Genomic DNA, 11,148 nt, shown 5'->3' with positions numbered 1-11,148 from the left:
AGGAATCGATGGTCGGTCTGGTGCAGAAGTTAGTTTGCTCCTCTTCAGCTAAAGAACTTCAGAGGAATATTCCTAGGAAGCTGCCATGGACAGAGTCAGTCCGGTGACCCATCGCCCTCAGCAGCGCCTGCACTGAATGGCAGCCGCTCTCCAGGGTTCAGAGAGGGGGGCATTGCCAGCACCCCTGGAGATGCCGCCCAGGATGGAAATCCTGAATGCAAAGTTGATGGTCCGATCCTGCGCTGTGGAGACCCCTAGCCTGCCTGGAAGGATGTGGGGATGGTCTCCCTTTGGGAATGGGGCTGCAGGAAGAAGGAGGTGAAAGGAAAACACAGACCAGCTGCAGGTGGGACAGCAGGGGCTTCCAAATTCTGAGAGAGGAGCCTCCCCTTTCTGGAGGGCCCAGGTCCAGGTGTGTGTGTGGGGGGGTTGCCATGGTGACAAGGAGATCAGGTGCTTAAGGCGTCTGTTCAGACGCTGCAACAGACGCTGGGCGGACACTGTTCAGACGCTGGGCGGCCCCCCAGCAAGGCCCGGAGCAGCCCGTGGCGCCAGGTGAGCAAGTGGCCCTCCTTTTTGGGACAGAGGAGGGCATGGGGGGCAGCTAGTCAAAAGAGCCAGATGGCTGGATCTGACCCAAGGTCCATCTGGGCCAGCGCCTGGAAACCCCACCTCCCCCAGCGGCCAACCCATTTTGCTGGAGTCCGATGGAGGAAGCAGGGGGCTGGGCTGGGGGGGGCAGTTGTCAGTGGGAGGGGCACCTTCCCTGGGGAGCCACATTCTGGGGGAAGGAGGCCGGGATTGGCCCCTCAAGGCCTGGGGTGTCCCACCCATCTAGTAGGACTTGGAATCCAGGAGAAAAAACTCTTGGAATAGCCTTGCCAGGGGCTCAGGGACGAACTCCCCTCTTCCCGTGTCCTTCTCTTTGCAGTTCTGCTGCGGTTCCACATCCCAGCCCCAGGGGTGAGTATTGGAGAAAACAAGAGCAGGGACTGGACCCTTCAGAGCTGCCCCCCACTGCCCGGGCTCTTTGTGCCCCACTCTGCACTCTCGGATGCAGAGAAGCCCTCTCCTCACGAGGAACTGACAGCCTGACTTTTGCATTTCAGCTGCTGGAGGATGAACAGCGCTACCTCCTGGGGGGGACATCCAGAGCTGCCAGGCAGCTGAGCTCAGGGGGCTGCGAACTCTGAAGTACTCCAAGCAGTATATGGCCCAAGCCATTCTGGTGAGGGATGGGTGGTGTGAGGGACCCCCATGGGGAGGGAGGGGCTTTGGGGAAGGGGTTGTGCATCTCCTGGAGAGGAGGACTCTGCCGGCTTACGGCATGGGGCTGCCATTCCCCAGGAAAGCCAAGCCTGGTCTTGGGGGTCAGAGCCATCCTCTGGAGGCCCCCCGAAAGACCTGACCTTCCTCCTCTGTTCTCTTCCAGGACATCTTGGGGCCCTTGGAGCACTGGGGGGTTGCCGCTTGACCCTTGACCTGGACTTGGAGGTCCTCCTCCAGCTGAGGTGAGTGGGGTCCTTGGGGTGGGTGGGGTTGTGGGGGTGGGTGGGGGGCAGAACTCCAGGGGGAGCTCCGGGTGGGGAAGAGCAGGCAGGAGGGAGAAGGGGCAAGGGAGACGGGGAGGGGGCAGCGTCTAACCCTCTCCCCTTCATCTCTGCAGCATCATGAGGCCAAAGTATGACGGTGAGATGCTCAGCGCCATCCTTCACGGGACCCTGGAGGCTGTTCTTGGGGGCCCCCAAAAGGAGGAGGACAGAGAGGTATGTCCTTGGTCTGGACTTCCCTTCTTCTTCTTCTTCACACACATGCAGAATCTATCCCAGGACTCAACTTCTTTTCTCTCTTTTCCCGCAGGAACTGAAGAGGCGCTTCCGGCTCCTGCTGGGGAGTCTCCTGAGGGAAGGCCCCAATCCTGGCACCCTCCTCCAGTTGCTCAGTGTAAATGTCCCGATGGCTCGTGTGTGCTCCCCCCAACTTGCTCGGGGCTCGGGCCCTTGAGCCTGCCCTGCTGCTTTGGTCCCAACTGGCCCCAACTGAGACACTCTTTCCTCCCGCAGGACCTCCTCTGCTTCTGGCCGTGGCGCGGAGATTCCCCCAACTCAGAGTAAGTCCCTCACCTTCTTCTCTTCATTTCTCTGGTTGCTTCCATCCCCGCAGGAGCACATCCCCCAGTGACCTTTATCGCAGATGATGCGCTGTGTGTCCCTGGGGGCCAGGATGAGGCCAGAGGCTTTTCCTGCCCCCTTTCCTGCTGCTGCTGCCCTTCCAGCAGGGCCCAGGGAGGTCCTCTGGGACAAGGGATTGGGCCCAAGGCAGAGGGAGGCCCGTCCTTCCTTGCTTGGCGCTGCTTCTGTGCTCTCTTGCACCCATTCAGGGTGGATTTCATAGTATCATCTGACCCCGATTTTTCTTTGCAGATGACAGTAATTCAGCCAGACCTGGCCTGCTTCTGGAGGAGACCCAAAGAAGGTGAGCCCCACACCTTGGAGACAGCAAACTCCCTTGTCCCTTGTTTGCTTGAAGGTCCCTGCCTCCCAGGTTTTCTTGCTGGGAGTCCTGCAGGACCTGCTCCCTGCCTGGAAGGCTTTTCCTACCTGGCCTGGGAGAGCAGCGCCTGGACTGACTCTCATTTTCATTCTCTTCCATCCAGATGACATCATCATCGAAGACATGTATTCAGTGCAGACCTCGGGCTCCGCTGGACACCAGAGAGAGGCCACTGGGTAAGGAGGAAGGTGGTTTTTCTCTGTTGGGTCTCATTTGGTTGGTTTTCATACCTATCTCTGGGTTCTTTTCATCTTTTGGGGGGGGGGCGGGACTCATGGGGCCAAGGGTCCAGAGGAGGGGAGATGTATAGGATCACCAAATTATTGTCCACTTGCGAAGACTTCTGAATTTGCAGGTCCTGGAACTCAAAGTGGAAATCTAGAGGAATGAGAACCGATTGGTGAAGAGAGGAAAAAGAACTGGAATAGAAAGAGGATGGAGAGCAGCCGTCTGACTGATGAAACTTGCTTGTTAGAAGGAGAAGGCATTTCTTTGGCTAAAGAGGAAGTGTAGAGATGCAAAGATCCACAGGATGGTCCTGAGAAGATTCCCTCGTTGGAAGGAGAAGAAATCTCTCGGACTAAAGGAGGGCTGTACAAATATAAAGAACACTGAGGAGAGCAGAAATGCAAGGAGACCCTGGAGGCACTGCGAAGACAGCCCTGCGACTGTTGGGAGGATATGAAAGGGAGGAAGAACGGCAAAATCCCAGGTATATGGACACTATCCCTAAAATATTGCTGAAGGAACCTGCTGGCTCTCTTTGGATATCCCAGTTGGCCAAAGAGGCACCCATCCAGAGTGGCTTTCGTTGTATCATCTGACCTGGATTTTTCTTTCCTCTGCAGAAGACAGTAGTTCAGCCGGAGCTGGCCTGCTTCTGGCCAAGTCCAAAAGAAGGTGAGCCCCACACCTTGGGGACAGCGAAGTCCCTTGTCCCTTGTTTGCTTGAAGGTCTGTACCCAGGACTCACCTCTCAGGTCTTCTTGCTGGGAGTCCTGCAGGACCTGCTCCCTGCCTGGCAGGCCTTTCCCACCTGGTGTTCCTGAAGAGGATCAGCACAGAGAGGTCTGTCCTTTGTCTGGACTTGTCTTTGCAAGGCTCTTGCAGAATTCCAGCCAGGACTCAACCTCTCTTCTCTCTTCTTTTTCCACAGGAACTGAAGGGGCACTTCCAGCGCCTGCTGGGGGGGGGTCCTCCACTTTGGACATGGGCAGCGCAATCGTCCCCACAACTTTCCAGGCCATCCTAGAAGAAAAGAATAAGGAGGACAGGGAGGCATGAACTTAGTCTTGACTTCTCTTGACTTTTCTTGTCCCAGGTCATTGAGAGTTGCCAGGGAGTTGCGCTGAGAGGCTTCAGGACCATTCAGACCTCTGACCATCTGGCTGCAGAGGCCATTTAGGTTGTGTGAGGGACCCCCGCAGGGTGGTGGGTGGGTGGGTGGGTGGGTGGGAGGGTCAGGGATGGGCAAGCCAAGCTTGGAGTTTGGGGTTGGGGCCATCATTCTGACTTTTCTCCTCTGTTCTCTCCCAGGACCTCCGTGATGATTTTAACAAGTGTCCCCTAATCCTTGACTTGATAATCAGAGATGATAAAGTGGAGTCAGGGACTCTGTGGTGGGGGCAATGGAGGGCCACTTTGGCCCAGACTGGCCCCTGACTCGGAGACGCTCTTTCCTCCCGCAGGACCTCCGATGTTACACCCTAGAAGAAGTGGGGAGCCAAAAAACCTGGCATCCAGCAGCATCTCTTCGCAGGTGGCCTTTGCCCGAAGGTTCCCCCATCTCAGAGCAAGTAGCTCTCCTTCATGGATTCAGTCCTTTCAACACTTCCATCTCCCCAAGAGGCGCCAAAGGCTACTCATCCTCTGCAGTTGATAACGGATCTAACTGAAAAAAACGGCTTACTCTTCTGGTGACATCAGAGAATTCTAGACCGTTAGAATGTTCAGGGTGGCAGGAGAGGGTATATTGTTTATTAAAATCCTTACTAACTTGCACTAGCAAGTTCCTTCACTTAGCAGAGTGCATTCCCCTTTTGTTGTTGTTTAGTCGTTTAGTCGTGTCCAACTCTTCGTGACCCCGTGGACCAGAGCACTTTGGTCAAACTCATGTTCCTAGCTTCGAGAACACTGTCCAGCCATCTCATCCTCTGTCGTCCCCTTCTCCTTGTGCCCTCCATCTTTCCCAACATCAGGGTCTTTTCCAGGGAGTCTTCTCTTCTCAGGAGGTGGCCAAAGTCTTGGAGCCTCAGCTTCAGGATCTGTCCTTCCAGTGAGCACTCAGGGCTGATTCCCTTCAGAATGGAGAGGTTTGATCTTCTCAAGAGTCTCCTCCAGCACCAGAATTCAAAAGCATCAGTTCTTTGACGATCAGCCTTCTTAATGGTCCAGCTCTCACTTCCATACATCACTACTGGGAAAACCAGAGCTTTTACTATACGGACCTTTGTTGGCAAGGTGATGTCTCTGCTTTTTAAGATGCTGTCTAGTTTGTCTTTGCTTTCCTCCCAAGAATCAGGCGTCTTTTAATTTCATGACTGCTGTCACCATCTGCAGTGATCATGGAGCCCAAGAAGGTAAAATCTCTCACTGCCTCCATTTCTTCCCCTTCTGTTTGCCAGGAGGTGATGGGACCAGTGGCCATGATCTTCGTTTTTTTGATGTTGAGGCATTCCCCTTTACACAGCAGAAAACTAGCTGCAAAGCCGTGTGAATTTCTTAAGACAATATGCAATTCCATCTGGCTTGTCCAGGTTGAAATGTGTTCTAATATTTTCCTGGTAAGACCCCTTGAATCCCTCCTAAAAGAATAAAGACACCACACTCTTATTCATAAGCAATAAAAAGAAAGTTTACTCACGATCAGGCAGAGCACAGTGTGATCCCTGAAGGCAGGCTTAAGGCTTAAAGTTACAAGCATATACAAACAGGTTTACCCCATAAGGGGGATTTACCTAGTGACTGCAGGCTCGCAGTTTGGGAATTTCGCCGGACGAAAGGAAGATGGAAAAGAGAGAGAGTGGCAGCATGCCTTGTCCTCTGACCAGGTCTGGAAAGGCCACGCCCACCCACCAGTCACAGGCCAGGAGGAACAGGAAGATTCGACTGGCTGGACCGAATATTCCCTTGCCTGTCCACTCTAGCAAAACAAGGAATGTTGTATTTGACTGCTCCCAGTGGGTTACATCCCACAGCTGCCCCGCTCCCAAGGGATCCCTCTACTGTTCACAAGCCCCCTTAGAGAAGCTCCCGCTCCCTTGCCTGCCTTTTCCTTTGTCCCAAGGATGGAAGACAAAGGCTCCCTCCCCAAGGAATGTGGAGCCTGCAGCCCAAAAGGGGGAGGCCTGTTTCTGGTGCTGAGCAAAAGGGGGTGAGTCAGGCCAGGCCCAGGGGAGGCTGATCTGTCGGGGCAGATGCCCCCCCCCCAAGCTCAGGCTGCCCTCGGCCAGCTCCTACTTGCCTGCCCTCTTGCTTGTGCCCAGTCTGGGGGCGGCTCTGACTCTCCTGTCATGAGCTGGTTGGACACAGAGGAATGGGGGGGACCAGCTGGGGAACCATCAAGGGAAGAGGGCTCACAGCCTGGGAAGCAATGGTGGGACAACGATCAGTAGTCAGAGGAAGAAGAGGAAAAGGACTGGGAAGAGGAGGTGTCAGAAGCTGAAGGGGTAACAGGGCTTAGTGAGCAGGGAGAGGCTGTGGCAGAGAGCAGTGCAGACTCAGAGGCTGAAGCAGGGGAGGAGGGAGGCAGAGAGGAGTCCGGCTGGGAAGAGTCAGTGGTGTCTTCCCCCTTGTGCTGGTCCCGGGGGTTACCCGAGAGGCGAGGTCCAAGGTCAAAGATGCAACATGGAGGCAGTCCGTAGAAGCTGGAGTTGGGTGCAGGGCAGGGAGTCGGGTGAAGTCAGGAACAGGCAAGCAAGCAAGCAAGCAGGAAGCCAGGGTGGGTCAGGTGCTCAGGCAGGAAAGCAGGACAGGGTTCAGGCAGGAACTAGCAACCAACAATGTTGCTCCCACAGCTTGGGACTGGCTTTTATCTGCCACGAGGCATAGGGTGGCCCTGATCCTCTGGTGACTCACCTCTCCTGGCCTGGAGACGAGCACTCCTCCTGCAGGAACTTAGTTCCCTCCGCCTCTCTGCCCTGAGCCTCTGCAGCTCAGGAGAGGCTGGAGGGTGACCGGACCCAGAGGCAACCTCCGCTTCCTCTGAAGGGGCTGAGAGTGGAGCACCTGCAGGCAATGGGTCCTCCATCACCTCAGGAGCCAGAGCAGACTCAGCTGGTGCCTGCACCTGAGGATCCAGCACAGGTGAGGAGGACCCTTCAGGCTCAATCCCCAGCCCCGGCTCAGCTGGTTCTGGAGGCAGGGAATCCTGTGCAGGCTGGGATCCCTCAGGTTCAGCATCTGAGTCCGAATCCCAGGCCATCACACCCCTCCTGCTGCGGCAAGCTCCCCTCCCACCGGGTCTCCAAGAACCAGAAGAGGAATGACATGGGAGGAGCAAAGGCAGGCTGGATGTAGGCGGAGTGTCCTGAATGCACCAGCTCCCAGGGAAGATTTGCAGGCAGCTGGAAAAAGCAGGCAGGAAGAGAGGGTTAAACGCAAGACTGGATGAGCATAGCTGAGAGTCGGCTCCCCAACCCGTAGGAATTTTGACTGATAACAGCTCTGATGGCAGCCAGCCAGCAGTTTGTCAGTCAACCAGTGAAGTTCCAACTACAGAGACTGAAATCGGTCATAACTCAGAATGCGGGAACGACCACGGAAGTTCATTGTCCGGAAATGAGGAAGGGGAAGGAGCTGACCCCCTTAGTCCAAGGTCTAGGCTTATAGGGGGTCTTCAAGACAGAACATGTCACAAGAGGGGACTGGGCTGCTTTTGGCTCCACTGGAAGAAGCCTCCTTGGTAGGGACATCTTTGATTTATGGACGGACCGCTGCACTTGCCGCTCCAGTTGAACTCTGTTTGTTTGTTTTTTACAATAAATCTTCTTTCCAATTAACCACTGTCAGAGCTGCTTGAAGATCCTAGCTCACAGAGGACTTCCGGTCGGTGCCAGCGCTTAATGGCGGTCCTAGCCCCGAGCTCCGGGGAAGGACTGCTTCGCAAGTTCGGGTCTTACCTGCTACGGCAAGCGGGGGACCCCTAAAATCCCAGGCGCTGAAGCCTGAGAACAAGGAGACTCGGTGGGCACCTTTGCGCCCCCCGGTACCGTGAAAGCGACACCGGGAGCGAGCGCGGTGCTGAGAGTCGCTACCCAGCCTGCGAAGTGAAGCCGCGTCGCCATTAGCGGAGAGCGCCGATTCCTTCCTGAAAAGAAAATTCGGACTGAATTCCCGTGAGTAAGACTTGAAAAATAACTGGGACCCTCTAAACTTTAAAATTTGAACTAAAAACGGGGGAGATCTAAACAAAGGAAGTCTGCCTCCCCCCGACTGCATGAAAGTGAAAGCAACGGAGCTCTAAACTTGCATCCGTTTAAACCAGCTCTTTAATCAGCTAAACCGGACATTTGGACCTTTGATCTCCCCTCCAGCTAGCAGGGCAGAGGGGAGGTGAATTGGACTAATAATTGCATGATCTATTGGAAGTTAAAAATCTCTGCCGTCTCACCCATCTGAAAGCATGAAACGGTCTGCCTTTTTTTTTTTTCTTCAGCACACTGAACTGACTTTTCCCTGTAAAGTGATATCTTGATACAAAGTTCCCACAGTGTTTGGCTACTCTGTAGTATAAGAAGAAATAATACAAACTGGATAACTGTGGCAGCTTAAAGCTACAAGCTTTCTAGCAATATTGATTTGGACTGTGTTAAGCTCTTGTTTTGTATTCTGGACAATCTCCCCTGTTTTTTGTACTTGGAACATTGTTCTATGGCCATTTTGATTTGCTCCCTCTAGAGGATAAAGTAAAGTTTGCCACAGCTTGACAGTGGAACTTTCCAAGGGAGAAAATTCCCGTGGGAAGTGACCTTGACATGAGTGGCCCACAAGAAGAGATAGTCACAAGAGCTAAGACCAAGCACCATCAGCAACAACAACAGCTGCAGCAACAACAGGCAAAGAAAAGAGGATCAATTTCAGGCCCAACAACTGGAGCAGCAGGAACAACAGGACAAGATAAAGGGACAGCCGTCTCTATGGAAGCTGTGACAGATGCGCTGCTTAAGATCAACCAAACTTTGGAGTCTTTAACAAAACAGACCTCAGAGAACACACTAAAATTAGCAGAAATTTCAGTAAGATTAAACCAGAATACAGAATCTATAAATAAACTGGTGGAGGAAAATGCCACTACGCGTCAAATTGCGGAAGATGCCAAGGCTACGGCGGGAGAGACACAGGAGAAATTAGAGCCGATTGCCAAGAAGGTCTATGAACATGACTCAACTTTGGCCTTGTGGGACTTACAGAGGAAAGAGAGAAACTTAAAATTAAGACTGATCCCGGAGAACGAAAGAGACAACCTTGTGGAATATCTGACACGGGAGTTTGTGGACTGCTGGGACCTTGAGGAAGACGAATTCAAAATTACGACTGCTTTTAGATTGGGAAAAAAGCAAGACAGAAAGACCCCGAGAGACTGTTTGATTACATTCAGATCCAAGGAGGAAAGAGACAAAATATTAAGACTACACTTTGAAAAGGCCTTACAAATTGGAAATTCAACTGCACAGTTCTTCAAAGACATCCCAAAACATATTTTGGATTTAAGAAACTTCTACAAGGACTTAGCTCTTTTGCTAAAGAAAAATTCCATCCGTTTCAGGTGGGAGTTCCCACAAGGACTGTCATTTGACTACAAGTTAAAGAAGGTAAAAATAAAGACAATTCAAGATAAAGAAAAATTTTTGGCAAGATATCAGGAGGAGCTACAGAAGGGGATTGTGGACGTACTTGGAGAACAGAGGAGAGCACTGGAGATCCTGAATCTCTCGACTGGACAAAAACCACCACCATCAGAAGAAGAGCAACAACTTGGAGCTGTTGGAGGAGCCTTAGAAAAATAACAAGATGGCTCTGCAATTCCTTAGTTGGAATTGTAATGGACTCAATGTGCCTTTGAGGAGAAGACAAGTATTTCACATACTGAATAGAGAACAATTGGACTTGATATGTTTACAAGAAACTCACATAACCAGAGCCCACAGGAGACTACTTATAAATAAAAGGCTAGGACAAGAATTTATCTCATCAGACAAAGTCAAGAAGAGAGGAGTTGTAATATATGTTAAGGAAAAATGGGCTCCAAAAATGATATTTAAGGATGAACAAGGGAGATATCTGGCAGTGGAAATACAAATTCAAGGAGAAAAATTTTTAGTGGTTGGAATTTATGCGCCAAATGAAGGCAAATCTGACTTCTTTAAGAGACTTCATGAAACTCTTTCTGACTATTTGGATTACAATATGATAATCATGGGAGACATGAATGGTGTGGTCTCCACCAACATGGACAAGGCACAAAGACTAACAGTTAGTAAAGAAGGGAGACTCCCTAAGACTTTTTTTGAAATGACAGAAAATATGGACTTGATAGACATATGGAGAACAAGGAACCCTCTGGAGAGAGAGGGAACCTTCTTCTCCCAAGCAATGACGACCTGGACCAGAATTGATCAAATTTGGGTTACTAGTGGAATGGCTCCAAAGATTAAGAAAGTGGAAATCTGCCCAAAAACTTGCTCCGACCATAACGCCGTGAAGATGGAGATGAAACTTACAACAACTGGTCAATTCAGATGGAGAATGAATGACACCCTCTTTCGGGACAAGGAGATTCTTATGAAGGCCCAAAAGACTTTAAAAGATTATTTCGAAATAAATATGAGGACCGACGTGGAGAAAAGAGTGATCTGGGATGCAAGTAAAGCGGTCATGAGAGGATTCTTGATTCAACAAAATTCAATAAAGAGGAAAAAACAAAACGAGAAAAAAGAGAAGCTATTGGAAATGATAAAGGAAGGAGAGAGAAAATTAAGAACAAAACCAAAATCTCAGGACATCTTAAGAGAGATTAAGTTATATCAAACACAATATATGGAATTGATGAATCAAGAGATTGAATGGAAGATAAAGCAAATGAAGCAAAAGACTTTTGAATCAGCAAATAAATGTGGCAAACTTTTGGCATGGCAACTGAAGAAAAGGCAGAAACTAAATACAGTTACAAGCTTAGAGGTGGATGGAAAGAATATATCTAAACCTAATGAAATTAGAAACTGCTTCGTAAGTTATTTCAAAAAGCTTTACACTCAAGGCCCCCAAAATGAAGAAGATATAGACAAATTCCTGGGAAAATATGGATTACAAAACATCTCTCATCAAAGTAAGATGGACTTGAACCAGAGAATCTCAGAACAAGAGATAGAGGCTGCTATTCAGAACATGCAATTGGGCAAATCTCCGGGACCAGATGGATTGACTTCCAGATACTACAAATCGTTGAAGGAATGGCTAACTCAACCACTAAGAGAAGTGTGCAACGAGATCCTTGAGGGAAAAAGGGCCCCTGAATCGTGGCAAGAGGCATATATTTCACTCATACCAAAGTCAGAGACTGAAAAGACCCAACTTAAGAACTACCGCCCAATATCA

The 11,148-nt window shown here is 50.9% G+C and overlaps 1 protein-coding gene and 1 long non-coding RNA gene across 6 annotated transcripts; one reads left to right on the top strand and one right to left on the bottom strand.

The window, feature by feature from the left end:
* Window positions 1–704: 704 nt before the first annotated feature.
* Window positions 705–3,996, top strand: LOC310707433 (uncharacterized protein). 5 transcript variants are annotated; one of them, XR_014526457.1, is made up of 4 exons: window positions 716–1,228; window positions 1,433–1,511; window positions 1,667–1,766; window positions 1,861–2,703. XR_014526457.1 is itself a non-coding variant. In XM_083504640.1 (3 exons), exons 1-3 carry the CDS (start codon window positions 1,258–1,260, stop codon window positions 2,002–2,004), a joined length of 498 nt encoding a protein of 165 aa, XP_083360766.1. In that variant the 5' UTR covers window positions 717–1,257; the 3' UTR covers window positions 2,005–2,703. The 5 variants fall into 5 exon arrangements, 1 of the variants encoding a protein (XP_083360766.1); XR_014526454.1 differs by adding an exon at window positions 3,710–3,996 and having other exon boundaries at window positions 705–1,511; window positions 1,667–2,729; XR_014526455.1 differs by adding an exon at window positions 3,402–3,522 and having other exon boundaries at window positions 715–1,511; window positions 1,667–2,729.
* On the bottom strand, window positions 2,814–4,406 carry LOC310707499. The gene is made up of 2 exons (XR_014526516.1): window positions 4,286–4,406; window positions 2,814–3,801 (listed from the first exon to the last, which is right to left on the bottom strand). It is a non-coding gene; the product is annotated as an uncharacterized lncRNA (long non-coding RNA).
* Between the last annotated feature and the right edge of the window lie 6,742 nt (window positions 4,407–11,148).

This window comes from Podarcis liolepis (assembly GCF_965112155.1).
Source record: "Podarcis liolepis genome assembly, chromosome: 5".
Taxonomy (NCBI): Eukaryota; Metazoa; Chordata; class Lepidosauria; order Squamata; family Lacertidae; genus Podarcis; species Podarcis liolepis.
This window is presented reverse-complemented; position numbering and strand designations above follow the sequence as displayed.

What these genes read in the sequence shown, in the direction of transcription:
- LOC310707433 (XM_083504640.1), top strand. Translation starts at nt 1,258, where the DNA reads ATGGGGAGGGAGGGGCTTTGGGGAAGGGGTTGTGCATCTCCTGGAGAG. An exon ending in GAGGTCCTCCTCCAGCTGAG is followed by an intron (nt 1,512 to 1,666) that starts GTGAGTGGGGTC and finishes TCATCTCTGCAG; the next exon opens with CATCATGAGGCCAAAGTATG. An exon ending in AAAAGGAGGAGGACAGAGAG is followed by an intron (nt 1,767 to 1,860) that starts GTATGTCCTTGG and finishes CTTTTCCCGCAG; the next exon opens with GAACTGAAGAGGCGCTTCCG.